This window comes from Ambystoma mexicanum, chromosome 8 (genome assembly GCF_040938575.1).
Source record: "Ambystoma mexicanum isolate Mex_15411 chromosome 8, UKY_AmexF1_1, whole genome shotgun sequence".
In the NCBI taxonomy this organism is placed as follows: Eukaryota; Metazoa; Chordata; class Amphibia; order Caudata; family Ambystomatidae; genus Ambystoma; species Ambystoma mexicanum.
In genome coordinates, this window is record NC_090929.1 from 170,025,436 (window position 1) to 170,046,837 (window position 21,402).

Below are 21,402 nucleotides of genomic sequence, written 5' to 3' on the forward strand. Positions count from 1 at the left end.
AGGACAGGAAAAGAGCAGATGTGCTCCAACGAGGAAATTCATGGAATGAGAGAAGGCAAAAAGAAAAACACCCCACTCTCCCTTGCTCTTTTCAATGGGTCAAAGAACAGGGGGTTTGGGAGGGGACTTGTGGGGTGAAAAGACAGCCCCAGAGTGACAGAGATCGAGAGGCCATGCTAGGCCCCTATTGTGAAAGTGAAGCTGGCTGTTGTTGAGACCCATTGGAAAATGCATGCCAGTTCAAAACATTGTTTTCCGATATAAGGCCTAGTGAATTAACAAAAACTGGCCTATTTCAACTTTAGCAAAATACAAAGACACCGAGTTGAAGGAGAGTGTGCCTTAGTACTGTAATATTGCTAACTGGGCCAATGGAGTCAAACAAAAAGAAACAGGGGGTGCTGCAGATGTTGACTTTGTGGAAAATTGGGAAAAGGCCACTTTGACAGATTTAAAACTGCAGCAGTGCACGTGGAAAGAAAAGATACACTTGAAATATGGCACATTTGGAAGAGAAAAAGGAGGAATGATGCTTGACGTTTAAGAAATAAGGTCAAGTGACAGATTGCGTTATTAGGAATAAAGAGACTTAATTTTCATCATATAAAAACACAGCATGTAAAGAGAAAGGCCCATTTCGTTTTTGTAAAAGTGAACACTGGTTTCCTATGTTAACTGTGGCCTATCTGTGTGTATAAGATTAATAATGAATCTACCTCTGTTCTAATATAGTAGAAAAGAAAGATTGTATTTATGAACAGCAGGCTTAGGTGCAATACAAAATGTTACATTGTATCACTGTAAAATGCTATTCTTTTAGAATTATGTATGTACGCATTCAAAACGGTTCAGGTCAAACCTCTAATTAAAAAAACCCTTACCTAGACCCTCTCGAGCCCAAAAACTACCACCCCATCTCAAACACCAGGTTCCTTGCCAAACTCATTGACCGATCCGTCTACTCCCAAATAAATGCCTTTGTCGAAACCAACAATCTCCTAGACCCCGCACAATCAGGTTTCAGTGTCTGACATGGAACTGAAACCACCCTAACCTCAATCTGGGATGACCTTAAAACCATGGCAGACTCCGCGGGATGCGCCGCATTAATCCTTCTTGACCTATCCGCCGCCTTCGACACAATCAATCACTCAATCCTCCTTGACCGCCTCCACTCCCTTGGAATTTGTGGAACCACTCTCAAATGGATAGCTCAATTCCTCAAAGATAGGTACCAAATAACGCTACTCTCAACCTATTCCTCCCAAGCCCGACCAGTCGACACAGGAGTTCCACAAGGAGCATGCCTTTCTGCCCTCCTGTGCAATCTCTACTTGATCACCCTCCCATCATTAATTCGATCACACATCCTGTGTTACAACTACGCTGATGACACTCAACTAATTCTAAAACTCCAAAACTCAAAACCCAACTGCCGACCTGACCTCGCCTCCTCGACGTAGAGCTCTGGATGACCCAAAGCCACCTCTTGTTAAACCCCTCCAAAACTGAAATCATGGTATGTGGCAACTCCGAACTTCTTCCACACCCACCACCCTGGCCACCTGCCATGGGCAACTCTGACTCCCTCTAACTCAGTAAAAAACCTTGGATGCACCCTTGACTCTGACCTAACACTCTCGCGCCAAGTCAATAACGTCTCAAAGTCCTGCCACTACCACCTTAAAACTCTTAGGCGCATCTTTCCATATCTCTCCTTTCCCAACAGACTCTCCACGGTGCAATCAACTGTTATATCAAGACTGGACTACGCTAACCCCCTCTACCTCGGAGTCCACGCTTACCAACTGAATAAACTTCAAAGAGCACAAAACGCTGCAGCCAAACTGCTACTAGCGCTCGGCCCTAGAGACCACATCTCCACTGCCCTGGCTTCCAGTGGCCCGAAGGGTGACTTTCAAAACCTTATGCATTTCTCATCGAGCATTACATAAAACCGGACCTCAATATCTTCAAGACAAGCTAAAACCCTATCACCCTCCACGTACTCTAAGATTGAGCTCAGCCGGCCTCCTATTCATACCTAAAACAAACTCAGTCAGGTAAGGCGGATCATCATTCTCAGCCTTGGCCCCCACGCTGCGGAACGCACTCCCACCCCACATCCGCCTAACCGAAGATCTAATGTCTTTCCGCAACCTACTGAAAACTTGGCTCTTCCCCTAAAACCAACCTGTACGCAAACTAACCCAAACTGTACAACAGCTTCTCAACGACACCAACCCAACAAACTACTAGATCTTGAATAACAATAAGACAAATAACAATACAACATCAAGAGCCATGCGAGAAATCGACAACTAATAATCACTAATGTAAACTAAAAGGACAAACAGAATAGAATGAGTAAAGTAGATAAATGCAGTGAAGTGGATAAAAAGAATAAATCGTACGAAAAGAGTAATGAGGTTTAAATGGATGTAATGAGTGCAATGGACAAAATGGGTGAAATTAATAAAGAGAAGATGATGGAAAGATGAATACAAGAGACTGAGGAGTACACTGACAGATGAGACCGACTGTATGAGTGCATGGCATAAATGGAAAGTACAGAATAGACGATTCAAGTACATGAGACGGGTGTAGTGCATGAAACAGATAGAGAACACGGAATGGACCCAGTGCGTATGACAAGTGACATGGCCTGAATCGATAATGGATGATGAACGAACAAAGTGAATGGAGCGGACAAAATCGTTAGAATGGATGAAGCACTTAGAACGGAAGAGTGCGCTGAGCGAATGAATGCGTTGAGCAGATGAGTGTGTAGATCGGATGAGTGTGTAGAACGGATGAGTATGTTGAGCGGATGGGGTGTAGAGCGGATGGGGCGTAGAGCGGGCGAGTGTGTAGAGCGGGCGAGTGCGTAAGTGCGGAGGAGTGTGTAGAGCAGATAAATGTGTAGGGCGGATGAGTGTGTAGAGCGGATGAGTGTGTAGAGCGGACGCGTGTGTAGAGCGGACGCGTGCGTAAGTGTAGAGTAGTGTGTAGAACTCAGGAGAACATAGAGCAGATGAATTTGCAGAGCAGATGAGTGTATAGAGCGTAGGAGTGTATAGAGCGTAGGAGTGTATAGAGCGGAGGAGTGTATAGAGCGGAGGAGTGTATAGAGCGGAGGAGTGTATAGAGCGGAGGAGTGTATAGAGCGGAGGAGTGCATAGTGCGGAGGAGTGCATAGAGCGGAGGAGTGCATAGAGCGGAGGAGTGCATAGAGCGGATGAGTGTATAGAGCGGATGAGTGTATAGAGCGGATGAGTGTATAGAGCGGATGAGTGTATAGAGCGGATGAGTGTATAGAGCGGATGAGTGTATAGAGCGGATGGGTGCGTATGAGCGAATGACTTTGTAGATCAGATGAGTGCATATAGCAGATGAGTGCGTGGAAAGAACGAGTGCATATAGCAGATGAGTGCGTGGAAAGAACGAGTGCATAGAGCGGATGAGTGCGGGGAGCGGATGAGTGCGGGGAGCGGATGAGTGCGGGGAGCGGATGAGTGCGGGGAGCGGATGAGTGCGGGGAGCGGATGAGTGCGGGGAGCGGATGAATGCGCAGAACATGAGTGCACTGAGCGTGATGGGTGCGCTGAGCGTGATGGGTGCGCTGAGCGTGATGGGTGCGCTGAGCGTGATGGGTGCGCAGAGCAGAAGAGTGCGCAGAGCAGAAGAGTGCGCAGAGCGGAAGAGTGCGCAGAGCGGAAGAGTGCGCAGAGCGGAAGAGTGCGCAGAGCGGAAGAGCGCACAGAGCAGAAGAGCGCGCAGAGCAGAAGAGCGCGCAGAGCAGAAGAGCGCGCAGAGCAGAAGAGCGCACAGAGCGGAAGAGCGCACAGAGCGGAAGAGCGCACAGAGCGGAAGAGTGCACAGAGCGGAAGAGTGCACAGAGCGGAAGAGTGTGTAAGAACGGAAGAGTGTGTAAGAACGGAAGAGTGTGTAAGAACGGAAGAGTGCGTAGAGTGGATGAATGCGTGGAACAGACTAATGGGTAGAGCGGACGAGTGTATGGAGCAGATGAGTGCCTCAGAGCGAATGAGTGCGTAAGAGCGGAGGGGTGCCTAAGAGCGGGTGAATGTGTTAAGAGGGGAGTGCGTAGAGCGGGTGAGGGCATAAAGCGGACGAGTGCCTTGAGCTGACGAGTGCGTAGGGCGGACGAGTGCGTAGGGCGGACGAGTGCGTAGGGCGGACAAGCGCATAGACCGGACAAGCGCATAGACCGGACAAGTGCGTAGAGCCATGTAGAACGGATGAGTGCCTTGAGCCGATGAGTGCATAAAGCATACGGAACGGGTGAAGTATGTGGATAGAACGAGTGATATATGTGAACTGAACAGGTGACGTATGTGTATGGAACGGGTAACGTATGTGGATGGAATGGGTGACGTATGTGGATGGAAGGGATGACTTATGTGGATGGAGTGAATAAAACAACTTAGAAATACACTGAACAGATCGGAGTATATGGAACAGATTCAACTGCATGGAGCCGATTGGAGTGCGTGGAGCGGACTGGAGTGCGTGGAGCGGACTGGAGTGCGTGGAGCGGACTGGAGCGCATAGAATTGCGCGACTTACATGGAATGGTTTGGAGTGCATGGAACGTTTGAAACCATCATATCACATCACCACGCTTACTCTCTTCTTTACACCACCATTCAACTAGAACACAGAGATACTATGACACCATTCGGTATAGCGGTTCTCATACCAACATCTGCCGCATACTTCCCATCACTCTAACTAAACACTGCTGGTTACACAACCCCAGCCAGGCGTTCTCCTCAGGCCTAACGCAGCCACAATTGGTCTAGATAAATCCTGCCAGAACGAACACATACTCTTGATCTCTCAACCATCACACCTACTGCTAAGAAGCAGCTATTACACAAATGCCACTCCAGCTGCACACATATCCGGTGCTCACACGCACCTTGACTCTCTCTACTGACTTGAACTTCGTTTCCCAAGGGCGTTCAACCTACCAGCGCCTTCAGACCATACCAATGGTACGTAAGGCGCTATATAAATGCAAAGTAACAGAACATAACATAACCTAGTTTATTTTTCCGCATTGAACTGGAAGGTCTGGGCTTCAGAAACTTCGACCTTAAGACCTTTGGATGAGGACCTCTTGGAGAAGGAGGTCTGGTTTTCAGTTTAAATGCTAAAACATACAGAGGAGTAGCTTGAAATTGTGGAGGTGGCAGATAAGCCAGCCAGCAGAAGGCCTCCCCATTAACTGTGCATTAGCTTTGAACAAAAAAACCTTTGAAGCCCAGCAGGGGATGGCATGATTACATGGGTCAGCCAGATGTCCTAATCTGGTCGCAGAAGAGAAATGAAACCTAAGAAATGGTGGGGGCTGATGTGAAACTCGGGACACTTGTGGTGCCTTGCCATTGACAAATATTGAATCTATTTTCTTCAATAAAAAGTGTGTTGTATGTTCCACCGAGCTCATCCCAGGTTCATATTAAAGGGGATCAGAAGCCCGTCGCAACCATGTAAAAACTAATTTTGGGTGAAGGATACAACTTGAGTTATGAGAAAAATGATGATTCTGGGCAGCCCATAATTCCAAGGGAATAGAAAGTTGGTGTAATGATAGGTTATGGGAGTAAGGTTTGAATCAGGAAGGGGCAGATTTGGGACTATTTCGGTTCTTGAGTAAATCGATAGAAACTGTAGCTCCTCCCAAGAAGGTCGTGCCGAGATATGATTAGTATTTTGCGACTCACCATAAAATATAGAACTCATAAAATATATATGTGCCTTTAGTTAGAAAAATTAGGTTAACTTACATGTTTTTAGATTTTAAGGACATGGAAGAAGTTAAACCCACTTGTCATTTTGGAATAATGAATCTTTCTCCTCCCTCAGCCTCAATCATTCACACCCCTCAACTCCTTGTCCTATTAGCAGGCAGTGGGCGCATGGGGGCGAGGGAGAGGGAGCGAGCTGGCCAATCCACATCAGGGGGATTTCTGATAATAATGAAGAGTCATCAGCCATATAAGAGACCCGTTTTTAATCTGGGGGGGGGGGGGGCGTTCTTTTCACATTTCGGCTCTTGGTACCCATCTTTGGACTTTTGATTTTTCCCTTGACTTTCCCACTCTATTGCTGGAGGTATTCTGCTTCTGGACTCTTGTAAAGAACTAGCCGGGAGACAGGAAAGCTACCAAGGCCTTAAACATTGCATGGGAAACGGAGACTGAGAAATCTAGAAGCTCGCTGGGCCTGCCATTTAAGGAGCCAGAAGAAGTCTGGGTGCTGGGGACTACCCTTGACCGAAGCCATTCACCAGATCTGTGCTGTCCTCAGAGGAGCCCTGGATGCCCCATAGCCAAGGCCTCCCATGTAAGTAGATTAATCCATAGGTCAACAAAAGTGTGGGGGGGAGGGGAATCTGCCAGCCTTAATCTCCATCTCAGATAGTGGGTGGGGGCAGGGGGGTGGAACTGGGGAGACCCTCGACACATTTTATTAAATCCAACTCAAATGAATTCCACTATAGAAAATCAACCTATCAATTTAAATTGAATTGTGTTGGAAACTGCCTGCCGTAATCCTTTGGGGAGGGGGAAAGCTGTGCAGATCCTTAGCGCATTGAATTGAAGTTAAACCAATTAATTCCCATATAGAAAATCACAGGATGAGTGTTGTTAGAGTTCGAAACTAACAAAGTTCATGCCCAGTGTGTTGGAGCCAGTATAGACAATGAAGTACTTGGGTGACTCTCCCTTTCTGAAAACCCTGTCTTCTGTACAGAAAGGGGGTGTCCATAATCCCAAAATAAGGAACCCTAAAATGGTGCCCTTCAAGTGAATGTAAAGTGTGTAAAACCAAATTTCCCATTTATTTACTTGCATCCCAAAACGACTTTCCCAAAGCCCTGTATTTCAAGCAAGTAAAAACCCCAAAACGATGTTCCCATTGAGTTCCTTTCTTGACTTTATCTTTCAAATAAAAAAAAACAAAGTTTTTTTTATTGTGTCTATTTGTCAAACCCTTCGTTTTAATAAAAAGCCAAAACGATTTTGCTACTGTTTCCTGCTCCCTGTACCTTACCTTCAAATTAAGGCGTCATATATAACTGAAATCTGAGGTTGTGGGTTGCTGGAAGAGAAGAGAATTGTGATAACCCAAGCAATCGCTGTGGGGTTGTTCAAATTTCATAATTGATAATGTGCAAGAAACCCTCTATGTGTGTTTGATGCAGTCTCTAAACGTTACCTGTGTGTGTGTAGTATCTGTAAGTTCATTAGAAATAAAAGTCAGTCAATTGGGGCAAGTAATTTTAATTTGTGACATTGTGTAGTGCCACTGCGTTGGTGGCTGATGTTGTGGTTGCCAACTCCCTCAGTTGATCGTGACCTCCTAATAAATCGTGGCAACATGAGTCCTTTAAAGGGACAGTCTGTTAGTGGTGGCATGGGTCAAGTCCCTGCCATGCAGTAAGGAGAGGGTGGGGTGGACCAGGGATAATTTAGCGGGTGGCAGTACCAGATCCCATCTTCAGTCCACCCTTCACCCTAAGATCCGTGCAGGGATATTCATCACACTACTCAGCCAGTTGAAAAACTGCACTTACGTTCATAGCTGAATTATTTTCATTACAGGAAACAGTTTAATTTTGGCAGAAAGATTGAAAACAGTAACCAGTGTATGATTCAGTCAGAGCCACTCTTTATACTAGGCTGATGTCCCACACAGTGCTTTTAAAAGCTCAAGCCAAATCAACACCCTTTGAACCAACTGGTGTCTACTGGCTTGAAGAGTGCCAGATCAGCTGCAGCCAAACGTCAGGAGTTGATCCATTTTTACCACAATGTACTTACATCTGGAATCTTGGAGCTTGGATCAAGTTAGCACATGAGTCTTCTTGATAAAGGCTCATTGCTTCAAACCTCAACCCAACGTTCAAGTTGAGCACTTTTAGCCTCGCCAGCCCATAATTTAAACAGGCAAATGCATAATAGGTACCTTGGGAAAAAGACAATGCTGTGTGACAGGAGTTTAAAACCCTGGTTGGGCCACATTAGCCCTTCAGCCGCCTAGTGTTGATAAAATGAGGAGCTCCATTGGGTAATAATGGCGACACTGGTTATTACAATGTTCAGAGACAGGAGAGATCTAGCATGAAGCACTATATAAAACACCAAATTGTTGTTAGTTTAATGTCACTTGTGTTGGCTGTTTGCGTCATTTCCGATTTTGTTGGTGGGTCATTGCTGAAGTGTAGAGCTCTCAGTGGTCACGCGGTTAAAATTTTCTCTGGAAATATTTGGGACCCTAACCTTTAGTGGCCTTCAAACTTCACTGAAATAAAGGATTATACTTCTTGCTCAGAGGCTCCCAATAATAAGTGTGGTCAAAAGTTGTTAGCAAGAAGCACACAAAACCCCCAGACACTGGCATCTTTATGACCCAAAGCAGCAGATGGGGCAGTTGGTAAACATTGCAAGAATAAACCAGAAAACCTGGGGAACCCCTCGAGGTACTGGATGCAACCTGGTAGGATAATGTTTGCTATCAATTTCTTTAAATATTCATTCACATTAGAAAAATATCATTCACTTCTTCATCTTAATCATAAAAGATCGTTTTAGTGATATCTTCAGAACGCTTTCTTTTCTAGTAAAATGTGAGGCCGACTGTGATTGGCCAATGCATTTTGGACGTGAAGTCCATCCTCAGGGGATGAAACTGTCGCTCATCTGTAATGGGGCGCACTTCAAAATAACACGTTCCACAAAAGATATGCAAAAAAGGGATCTTATCTCACGAAAGAATTAACGTAAACACTGTCAGGTAACGACAGACACTGTTCACATGAGGGCATCTATCCACACAGGAACCGCGCTGTTACAAAAACTACCAGGGATTATTTCTGTAAATAAACAACAATTCCAGATCCAAATATATTGGCCACCAGATGGCAGCATAGATCAGAGCATGAGAGGCTATCTCATCGCATTGAAGGAGGTGTGGGGATTTAAACAATATCCTTTAACAGACTCCCGCCCTAAAAAGGAAGATGAAAAGAAAAACCCGTTTCAGACTCCCCCATTATTAACTGTTAAGTGTGACTCGCGGCAAAATATTCTGCAAGTGGCAAGCGCATGAACTCCATTCTCTTTTCTGCAACACAACTTACTGGTCGTACTCGTCCCAGGCCCTGGCCTCCGTCTTGTCCTCCAGTTTTGGCTCCACTGGGACTATGGGATGCGGTGAGCCTGTCTTCCTTACGCCGGGCAGAGACTTCAAGTGAGAAGAAATCATGGACCGCAGAGGCTTCAAACTGTGGATAAAGGGCAACGAAAGGGTTACAACCTCAAGGAGGGGATTCATAGACAATGCTTAGCATCTAATACTTCACGGTCTCCTGGAATAAATCAAAGGGCGTGGGGGTCAGGCATAGCATTGTGTGGTGTAAACTGGCGTGATGTGGGGTCCAAGACCTGTAATAGCGCCAAGGTGGCCATTTACACACGTCTGCTTTCGGACACAAGCGATCAAAATGTATCGATTATTATTCTAGAAAGAAAAGGAACAAGTTACTTACCTGTAACTGTTGTTCTCCAGCATGGGTCTGGCATGGATTCACATGCTCATGAATATAAGAATACATAGCAGTATACACATGCACAACCACGGGAGGTGGCAAAAGGCTCAATATCAAGCAATACAACAACTCAACATTAAGCAACTCTTACCTCCTCACCAGGCTCACCTTAGGCGAACAGGTTGTGCAGCACTGCCTGGCCGACTCTGGACTCCTCCCTGGAATCCCGGTCGATGCAGTAGAATCTCGTGAAGGTGTGCGTCGACCTCCACGTAGCAGCCCTGCAGATGTCGAGCAGGGGCACACCAGATAGGAACGCCGTAGTAGCAGCGATCGCTCTGGTCGAATGGGCCCTCGGACGGCCTGGCAACAGCGGTTTGCCAACCGGTGACAGTGCAAGATGCAGCCGGAGAGCCATCTGGAAATGAAAGTCTTCGAGAGAGCCTTCCCTTGATTCACAGGTCCAAAGTTCACAAACAGCTGTGATGTCTTCCGAAAACTCTTCGTGTGGTCCACGTAGAACTTCAGCACTCTAGCTACATCCAGCGAGTGCAGAGTCCTCGTAGCCGGCAACGAAGGTGACGGGAAGAAAACTGGCAACACCAAGGGCTCGTTGAGGTGGAAGTCCGACGGCACCTTAGGCATGAAGGAGGGGTGCGTCCTCAGCACCACCCTCGTGTCGTGAAAAGTCAAGTATGGAGGCTTGCAAGACAGGGCCTGGATCTCTCCCACTCGTCGTGCAGAGGTGATGGCCACGAGGAATGCGGTCTTCCACGACAGAAACTTAAACGGCACTGAATGCATAGGCTCGAATGGGGCCCCCATGAGCCTAGTTAGCACCACGTTGAGCTCCCACGCCGGGGCAGGGGCCTTCACTGGCGGGAATGATCGGAACAGTCCTTTCATAAATTCCTTCACCAGTCGATGAGACCACAAGGACGCCCGTCCTGTTGTTCTGGTGTAACGTGAGACGGCAGCCAGATGTACCTTGATGGAAGCGTGAGATAGGCCAGCCTTGGCCAAAGACAATAGGTACGGCAATACTTGAGGGGCCGTAACCCGCAGAGGGTTAATCTTCTGTGCACGGCACCAGACAGAGAACCTCTTCCATTTGTGTCCGTAGCACTTGAGAGTTGAGGATGCCCTGGCCTTCGCAAGAACCTCTCTGCAGTCGGCCGGGATGTCGTATCCTCCAAACTCTAGTGCTGCAGGAGCCAAGCCTGCAAGTTCAGCGACTCTGGTTCGTGATGAAGAATGGCGCCTCCTCTGGAGAGAAGATCCACGTCCGTCAGCAGCTTAACTGGTGTGGACGCTGACAAGTCCAGAAGGTCCGGGAACCAGATCTGCCTCGGCCACGCCGGTGCGACGAGGATCATCCTGCACCGGGACCTCTTGAGCTGGTTGACGAGCCGGAGTAGCAACGTCAACGGCGGGAACACATAAAGGAACAGGCCGTCCCAGGGGAACGATAAAGCATTGCCCATGCTCCTCGGTTGGGGAAACCTGCTGGCGAACCTCCGGCACCTGGAGTTCGCCGCCGTCGCGAAGAGATCGATCTGGGGTTCGCCCCATCGTCGGAAGAGTCGGTCAACTTGATCCTGGCGCAGTTCCCACTCGTGGCACGAGCGCAGCTCTCTGCTGAGTGAGTCGGTGATGGTGTTTTTTATCCCTGCCAGATGAACGGGTACCAGAAACATCCCTTGGGAGACGGCCCAATGCCACAGATCCTGGGCTTCCTTGGATAGGGCAGGGGATCTGGTTCCGCCCTGCTTCCGAATGTAAAACATTGTGGTGGTGTTGTCGGTGAAGATCCTCACCACCTTGCCTTTGAGGGACGGAAGGAAGGACCGGAGGGCCCAGAACACTGCACGGAGCTCCAAGATGTTGATGTGGAGTGTCTTCTCCTCTGGGAGCCAAAGGCCTCTCGCGTGGAGACCCCCGGTGTGCGCTCCCCAACCTTCCAGCGAGGCATCCGTCGTCACCGTCACCTGGTGGGCCGGGGCCAGGAAACCTGTTCCCGCCGTCAGATGAGAGCGGATACCCCACCATCGTATCGCCTGACGTAACGCTTCGTCGAGCGGGATCCTGTCCTCGAAGCTGCCCGTCGGCTGGATCCAGTGGGCGTCGAGGAATTCTTGCAAGGGCCGCATCCAAAGTCTGCAGTGGCGCACCAGATAAATGCAGGAGGACATCATTCCGAGGAGGGACTTGATAGACCTCACTCTGGCCACGTCTGTGGCCAGCAGACATTGCACCTTTCCCAGGATGGTCCTTATCCTTTCCTCCGATGGTGAGGCCCGCCGCGCCACTGTGTCGAGCTGTGCTCCCAGAAACAGGGTGACTTGCGACGGGACCAGGTGGGATTTTGGAAAGTTGATGGAGAACCCCAGGTCCGTGAGCAGCTGGACGGTCTTGGCAGTGTGTTCCACGGCGAGCTCCCTTGTCCTTGCCCGTATGAGCCAGTCGTCCAGGTAGGGGTAGACGTGGATCCCCTGCAGGCGCAGCCGCGCCGCCACCAGTGCTAGGCACTTGGTGAACACCCTGGGTGCCGATTTTAATCCTAACGGGAGGGCCTTGAACTGGTAGTGCCGCTCTTTGACCACGAACCTGAGGAACTTTCGGTGTCTCTTTAGAATAGGGATGTGGAAGTATGCATCCTCCAAGTCCAACGACGATAGGAAATCGCCGTCCTCCAGCTGTCCCAGCACGTGCTGGAGGGTGACCATCCGGAACTTCTGAGCCTTGATGTATTTGTTCAGTCGTCCCAGGTCCAGGATGGGACGCCATCCTCCTGTCTTCTTCTTTATGAGGAAGTATCTTGAGTAAACTCCGGAGCCCCGAAGCCTCTTTGGAACGAGCTCGATGGCACCTTTCCTGAGCATCGCCCTTACTTCCAACAGCAGTTGAGGGACGTGATTTTCCTTCCTGGCCACGGGAGGAATGCGGGGGCACTTCTTCTGGAACTCGAGGGTGTGCCCCAGGGCCAGGGCGTCCAGCACCCAACGGTCGGTGGAGATGGACTCCCACTCGCCGACGAACTTCGTCAGCCGGCCTCCCACCGGGGTGCTTCGGCGGGGGCCCGATCCGACGGTCGGTTCAATCTTGCTTGGAGGCCGCTTTGCCTCCTTGACCACCTTGGCGATGACGGCGGGATCCACCTGACTTGCCGCGTCCCCTGTAGGCCTCCTGCAACAAAGATCTTGCCGCTTGACGGTACGTAGAGGAGCTGCTGCCGGCTCCCTTGGAGGCACCCTGTCTGCCTCCGGAGCTCCGAAAGAACGGCCGTCGCTGTTGGAGCACAGCCAGTGCACGGGCCGTCTCAGTGTCCGTCTTGATCACCTAAAGGGACTCATCAACCGCCTTGCCAAAAAGGTTGTTCCCATCAAAGGGCATGTCCAAAACCTTGGTCTGTACATCCTGGCAGAAATCCGTCGCCTTGAGCCATCCTCGTCGTCTCAGGCAAACGCCGTTGCCCAACTGACGGAAACCGGTGTCGGCGATGTCCGTAGCCACCGTAATGGCGTGGTACGAGGCAATCTCACCTTCCTGTAAGATTACCAGGGCCTCAGCCCTCTTGGCGTCCGGAAGGGCGATCTTGAACCACAACTCCCTGTCGTAGCGGGCTACGATGGCCAGGGCGTTGGCCGCCTTGATGGTCGTTGCTGCAGATGAGATGACCCGTCGTCCCATCGCATCCAGCTTCCTACCCTCGCCGTCCGGCAGGGAGGTTGAAGTCGAGGCCGATGCCCCCCCCCGCTTTCTTCTTGGCCGCCGCCGAACCGACCGAATCCAGGGTAGGTTGTGCCTTAAGGCACAAGGGGGCAGCGTCGGGGACCCGGTACTTCTTCTTGTACCGGTCCCTCTTCGCAGGAGCCGTGGCAGGGATCTTGAGGAGGGCGAGCCCCTCATCCCAGATGTCATCAAGAAGCGGTACGGCGAGGACCGTCTTCCTTTTAGCCTCGCGCCGTTGGTAAAGGAACCCTTCCTTCTTCTTTTCTTCGGGGCAGAGCTGGAAGAGCTTGGATGCCCTGGAAATCATAGCATGGAAGGATCCAATCTCGTCGGGCGGGGACGCCCGGGCAGGGGGCGATGGGGACACGTCCCGTCGTTGCCTCTGTCGTCATCCGTACCAGTCATAGTCGTGTCCATGCTTGTATCATCCCCGTGGGTAGTGGACCGGGGTGAAGGCAGAGAAGGCCGCAGAGGCGGGAGAGGGGGCCTAGGATGCGTCCTCCTCCTCTTAAGTGGTGGGCTCTCTGAAGGTCCTGGCTCCGGTTCCCCCGTCGGGTCTGGCTCAGATACCTCCGTCGGGGGAAGGGGCAACCTAGTCCTTATCTCCGAGCATAAGGACTGGATGGCTGACAAAATGGCCGCCGAGGTGTCATGCGGCGCCGGAAACGACGGGAGCGAGGGCTCTTGAGGAGCCTTGTCTGCGACACTGTTGCTCTCGTCGTCGCCCTCGTCGGGATCCCTCCCGATGGGCTGGGCCTCTTCCACGACTTGGATGAGCTCCTCTTCAGAGGTCGTGTCCATATCCACGATGGCCACCAGCCCCTCCCCTACCCTTTCCAACGAGGACTTCATGGGGGTCTTCTCGATGGGCCTGAAAGACGACTCCCTCCGCGGTGGCAGGGAGACTCTGGTACCTGAGGGCGCCTCCACTGGTGTAGCCTCCACAGGCTTAGCCAGGGCCTCGGCGACATCCTCAATCGAGGTCTTAGCAGGGTGAATTAAGGCCAACGTCACCTTCTGTACGCCTGGGGCCTTCACCTTGGGGGGAGGGTCTGAGCCTCGCTCCCCCTCTGCCGGAATCTTCGAGATCGACCGGGGCCTCTCCAGAAGCTTTGCCGGGTTCTCGGACTTCCTCTTACCCGAGCCAGAGCGTTGGCTCGTGGTTGAAAGGCGCCGGGGTGGATGCGCCCTGCTTGGCAGCCACAGAGCCCAACCGTTCGGCCGCTCCCGGTGCCCGCGGACTCGCGGTGCTTAGCCTTTTGTTGGGCCCCCGTCGCCGGGGCACCCTCACAGGACTTAGAAGACCGCTCGGACTTCTTTTTCTTCTTCTCGCCTGGCGGGCTCTTACCTTCCAGCCAGTTGGCGAGACGGAGGTGGCGATCCTTTATGGTCCACTCCGACATGTTCCCACAAAACACGCAGTCCTTTGCCTTGTGCGTCTTGTCCTCATGGAGACAGTAGAGGCATAACGAATGCTCGTCCTCCTTGAAAACGTTCTGAAGCTGGCACCAGGGCAGGTCCTGAACAGCTTCCCCGGCATCGAGCTTCCTTTCTCCTGGGCCATGATGGGGTAGGCCTCGGAACTTCTGGAATCCTCCAAAAGCGTAACTCGACGAAATCTTCACCCTTGAGGGGCGTAGAAACTCCGAAACGGATCCCCGTTGATCGGATGTAGACACGGTGGAGCTTGAGGCTCTATTTAACACGAATTTAATTTAATTTTCTATTTAATGAAAACGCAGCAAAAGCTGGAGAGCTACAGCACGAGGACTCCCAACACTTGAACGTGCGGTAAAAATCTGAGGATGGCTGCCAGGGGCGGGGCTTAGGGAGCGGCCAGTCATTGGCTGGGGGCAGTATGACCCAGAGACCAGTGATTGGTTACTACTGAGAAAGACAGATCAGAAACGAAACTGATACTGATTTTTTTCTATACCGAGGATTCCCGGCCTGACGACGGGGAATATATTCATGAGCATGTGAATCCATGCCAGACCCCATGCTGGAGAAGTGTATAACGCCACAGACTTGCTTGCTGCTAAAACACGAAAGGAAGTAGGCATCAAGACCTAGGATTAAGTACTACATAAAAACCTACATCTTCATCTCAGCGTTTAGATTTATGGCATTCAGTGACGTCCTAGAATAAACGCACTTTCCTGAAGTGAACAGCCGGAGACACACCGTCCCTTAACTTCATGAAAGGCCATCGTTTTGTGAGGTTTTTTTCCGTTTCTCTCGTGGCAGCACTTGTACACTGGTGCACGGCCTCATTTAATAACTCAGCACTGTCCCCCCTTCCAGTGCTTGTGCTTCCCCTAAACCGGTGTCAGGGGCACTTACTGCTGCGCTCGCAGCCTGTGCGTTACACTTACGGGATGAGATGAGAGGCTACATGCGTGCGGCCCCCCGTGGGGAAATGATGAAGTGACAGCCTTCAGTTTGACTAATGACACTGGCCACAGGAGGCACGTCTGCCCATTTTTCAGTGTCTGCTTCTAAGTGCTAAAGATGACTGCCTTCTCCTCCTCATCTCCCTGAGCCCCCTCAACCCACCACCCTCCACAACCCTCATGTTTGTAAAACGGCCATAATCAAGAACAACTATTATTTTTTCCCAGAGCCATTTCCAGCCATGTTCAAGCAGTGCGCGCAGTGCGCACAGAACGACAGTCGCTCATCAGCAGGATTACAACAAAAGCACGATCAGTGCTGTATTGATTTGGTTTCCTAAAATGCGCTGGCGGCACAGAGGCGATTCACCCCGCGAGAAAGAGTGCAATGTACTCAATGCATGCACTGCTAATGCACCCCCTCTCCCTCCCTCCACGTCCATGGAATCTCCCTCGGTTTGCAGGGAAATAGAGCAGAGGGATTTCCTTCCTTAGAATCTATGAATCCTCAGGTGCCCCCCTACCCCCACCCTTCATATCCCCAGCCAGTACTTTAAGTGGCATGAGAAAACGAGCCGGGGCATATCAAGAGGGTGTAGCCTAACATGGGGCCATGGGGGGTCGCCTGGCTTGTTAGGCCACTCCCCCTTGACAAGTCCTGCTTAATGGGCTACAGCCACCCCCGCCAGCCAAAAGGTGAAGCTGTTGGAAGCCACGTCCTTTTTTCCTAAAGCATGAAGCTCTTGCAAATTAGCGGGAGCTTCAGACTTTAGGGGGGAAAAAAAGAAAAAATAAAGTCAACCAGCCTCACCTTTTCTTCTATAATGGTGGCACCGGCCCACGGGCATCTATTTATTCAAGGAATGCCTCGCAGGTGCCGGTGCCACCATTATGGAGTAAAGGCATTTTTTTTCTGAAGACTGAAGTGCTCGCACATGAGTGAGAACTTCAGGCTTTAGAAAAAAGCCTCGTCTTCTAGAGGCTTGGGCTGCCAGGGGACATTAGGGAGTCCCGGCAGGGCCCTGCCTCAGAACCATTCTTCTGAGCCTGCCAGGGCTGTGCCCCGGGTAGCCGGCCCCCGGCCCACTTAAAGCCCTGCCACCAGCTCTCACACAGGCACACACTGCATGCAGGGTGATGTACCCCAAACACACAAGCATGGCTACCTTCTACCTGAGACTACAGTCCTTTACCTTTCATCTACCTCAAAAGCCCACGATCTACATACAGAGCAGGAACGAGGAGGGCCAAGGACTAAGCACGCAGGGTGCAGTGACCTTTGTCACTCCTGCAGGACGCCCCTCCCCACCCCCCGCCCCATGTCACATTCTGACAGAGAGGTTATCCAAAGCATACAATAGGAAGCAGAATCAAAATCAGGCTCTGCTCCTAGCCAAAGATGTGCCTACGGAAGCGACGGCCGGGTCGTTCATGAGCTCGGCTGCATGCGCCTATATCACATTTCAAGATCTATTCTTCTTCATGAATGGAAAAACAACCCAACCCGTGACCAAAGAAGAACGTGTGACCTTTGCTTGCAAAAAAAAAAGTCGCACACTCTCCAAAACAGTTTCTCTTCTCTGCTTTAGATAAATCGAGACTGAAAAGAGTAGGCAAGATACATTTAATTATTTCTGTGAAAATCTGATAGGAGGCAAAAATGAAGGCTGCCTCTGAAATAACCAGCTTTTCTTTATAAAAGCTTTTCAGAGGAGCGAGAAAGCCTGTAATTCCATCGCTCTGCAAATGAAGACAACACCTCCAACAGAAATCCAGTGTCCCAACACAGTAGTTTCAACTCGCAGGAAGCCCTGGGTTCAGAAGGCTTATGGATCCACTACTAATTATGGGCACCCAGGGAGGAGTTTATCATACACCCCAGTTTGAAGTGCCATTTTAATACGGCACTCAGTAAAGTAAAGCGCACAACATCCGGGATCTTAAGGACACCAAATGCAATCAAAAAAGCTTTACAAGAATCCATCTGAGCAAAATAAAAAAAGAATTCTGCAGGGAACAATGTCAAGGGCTAATTTTCTTCTTACAAAAACCTCAATAGTCTCGAATAGTGATTTTTGTTTGCATCCATATTCCCTGGTCGTCTTTCGGGGTAATGTTGCCCTGTGAGAGCCTACGTTCCCTTTCGGTAGCTCCCCAGGAACATAACAGGAAAGCTTTGTGTTGCAGGTGAGGGGCTAAATAAAAAGTGCCTCATACTCACAAGTTACAGGAGAAAAATAAATGAAGACTTCTCGAAGTGTAGTAGTTTGGAGAAGTAAAAGCAGGTTGCCAACGGATGAAGCAATGGTAGCCATGCGTCCCCTGGATGTGAGAAGTAATGGGGGAGGATGCAAAGGTGAACTGGAGGAGATCCGAAATGATCACAATGCGTGACCAGGAGAGTCTGGAGCTCAGCTTGTGCAAGAAGTGAATTATAAAAGCTGTATTGCGCATGGGCTTGCACGGATATTCCAAAGATTTCTCTGGCACAATAGTAATCCACCTTCCAATAACGATGTATTCATACAGGCAATTGGGTAGCCTACTCAGTCAGCTTGAAGATATATTAGGCCTGAAAGATGTTTGGTGAACAATGTCGCAAGTACTCTAATTGCATTGTTAGGTGTAGGCCTTTCTCCCAGTATACAGGACACTCAAATCTAGCTGTATTGATCTTGCACTCAAATTGCATTGTTAGCTGTAGGCCTTAGCTGTGTTTAGGCTTGTACTCGTATTGCATTGTTAAGTGAGGGCCTCTCTCCCACTATACAGGACACTCGATTCTAGCTGCGTTGATCTTACACTCAAATTGCATTATTAGGTGCAGGCCTTTCTCCCACTATACAGGACACTCGAATCTAGCTGTGTTTAGGCCTGTACTCAAATTGCATTATTAATTGTAGGCTCTAGTTGTGTTTAGGCTTGTACTCAAATTGCATTGTTGGATGTGGGCCCCTCTTCCACTATTCTGCGCCCCTCTCCCACTATTCAGGACATTCGGATCTGGCCATGTTTAGACTTGTACTCAAATTGCATTTTGAGGTGTGGGCCTCTTTCCAACTATACAGGATGCTCAGATCTGGCTGTGTCTAGACTTGCATTCAAATTGCATTGTTAGGTGTGGGCCCTCCTCTCACTGTACAGCACGCGCAAGTCTAGCTGCGTTGATATTGTACTCAAATTGCATCATTAGTTGTAGGCTCTGGCTGTGCCAAGGCGTGTATTCAAATTGAATAGTCAGGTGTAGGCCTTTCTCCCACTGTACAGGAAGCTCAAATCAAGCTGTGTTTGGTCTCACATTGCATTGCTAGGCATAGGCTCTAGCTGTTTTTAGGGTTGTACTCTAGTTGCATTTCTAGGGGTAGGCCTTCTCCCAAAATACAGGACTCTCAAATCTGACTGTGGAATACCACACTGTGATAATATTGTCAACAGTGGCTCGTGCCATATTGAGATAGCTTTGACTACTATCCTAGCACCCCATTGATACCCACCCTACTGAGCCCTATACCACCAGACAACCAATCACCAACACCCCAGGCAGTGCGCAGATCAGGGAAACACCTACCTCACTGACAAAAGGACAGACGGTACCCGAGAACACCCAAGATAATCATTAGAGGAAACACCAATACTCTCCCAGCACAAGATACCACTGACGATGCAGAAATGGATGCCGACAAAGAAACCCGGATCATGCAACAATAAACACAGACAAACCAACCGAACTGTCCCCAGTAGAAGCAACATTGAATACAGGAAACACCCAACCAAACACTACCATCAGAACAAACAACGCTACTATCAGAACAAACAACGCCACCATCAGAACAAACACCATACGAGAAACATCATTATATCTTACACCTTAGCTCGCAACAACAGAATCTCGATGCATCAACGATGCTGGTACCTCAAGACAAATAAAGAACCACTCCAAACAACCGTAAAAAAGACGGGAGTACCATAGAAGAGAGCGGGAAGGCGCCAACCCCTTCACCCCATTCATAACAAGAACAGAGGAGCACTATCGATATCTACAAGAGACTACACAAGACGACAAAGCTCTAACAAACAAGAATCCAACCACTAACCTAACAGACCGATTCGATGAACAAGAAGCTTTCACCGATCTTCAACCAATCGACACTGCTAGAGAGGCACTGCGATAGAACAGCCTTCATCCTCATCCAATCAACGTCAATACAGAAACAACTCGACTAAATAATTACAAACCAAAACAAGAAACAACTAAAACCACACCCAAAAGATACACTGCAATTTAATCAACGCAAGGTCGATGTCCAAACAAGACACCAATATTTACGACTTACTATGTGACGGGGGTATCGACATCTTATTTGTAAATGAAACATGGCTAGACGACAATTACAAGATCACCCTCAACAACTGCCTGCTTGACAACTTCAAATGCGTCCAAGCAAACAGAACAAGCAAAAGAGGTGGGGGACTGGCAATCATCTACAAGGAACATCTGACTATCAAACTGGAAGACCCGTTAAACGTCGATCAATGTGAATCCCTAATCCTACGCCCGTCAGTAAACCCCAAAACAAACCTGAAATTCATAATGATAGACCACCAACATACGATGCAACTTTCGTGGACGCCTTCTCAGAAGCATTAACAACCCTAGCCATCGAGCACAATCATCCACCAACCTTATATCCCGAAGAACGAGTTCAATGTAGTGCCTCTGGCCAGAGGCCATATTTCCCATACAGGCCCTTAGGATGTCCTCTCTAATAATAGATGTAGAGCCTCTCACGTTACGAATCCAATGCACACCCTTATTAATTAACCATTGATCATTTCCAAAGGCACCAAGGCCTAATTTAGGCACGTTACACAAAAAAATAGATTGCCATGTTGATTATTGGCTAACTTGAGGCTTATCGAAGTACCATTCCTCTGGGGTACAGTGCGATGGGAAGGACGACGATCTCTACTCAATATTCGAGGAGGATGAGTTACTGCGTGGTTATCAATAATAACAGTAATGGGCTTCGCCCACTGGGAACCCACCTGAGAACCCTTCTCCTTCCCCAAAGTTAACGATGTAGGTAGCACCTCCGTACCTTTGCTACTACATGGTCTATCCTTGCATCAGGATACCAAACCGCCGAGCTCTTTTTCCAACACAGGGTGAATACCCTGATTAGCCTGATGTTTGGGAACAATAGGGATAGGCTCCTTCCACATTTCCAACAGCTGTTTCCCCTGTGCCACATTACATTTCCAATTACACTTACATTCTGGGCAAGGATGGATGTTTCCCGGATTTGTTGCCCCTGCCCTCATCTCACTTCCAGATAATGTTTGTGATTGCTCATGCTGGAATGATTGGACTTCCGCTGGCAGTAAACTTGACTTCCCCTTTGCCACCACTGGTATAATCAAACTATCCCGGTTCTCTGAAGGGGCAAAAATCTATTGTGTAGGGGAACTTCTGGGGCAACAATAAAAGCTCCACCCTTATCGGTATCTACACCAACCCGACTTACACCCAAGTCAGTAACATTCTTTCCTACTAAATCGATGGAAACAGTTGTGTGAACAATAGGAACCATTGTAGGAGTTGGATCAAAAATTAGTTCAGTCAGGAACTAAATCCGCCAAATCAGTACAATGGATTGCGAGGGGGTGAAGTTCAAGAACCTGAACCTCCTGCAAGCC

The 21,402-nt window shown here is 49.3% G+C and overlaps 1 protein-coding gene across 1 annotated transcript in view; it reads right to left on the bottom strand.

Moving 5' to 3' along the window:
- QSOX2 (quiescin sulfhydryl oxidase 2) overlaps positions 1-21,402 on the bottom strand; it is a 578,728-nt gene that overhangs the window by 156,910 nt on the left and 400,416 nt on the right. Inside the window, exon 7 of the mRNA XM_069609564.1 lies at positions 9,173-9,316. Within this exon, the coding sequence (XP_069465665.1) occupies positions 9,173-9,316 (144 nt within the window). The remainder of the gene's footprint in view (positions 1-9,172; positions 9,317-21,402) is intronic.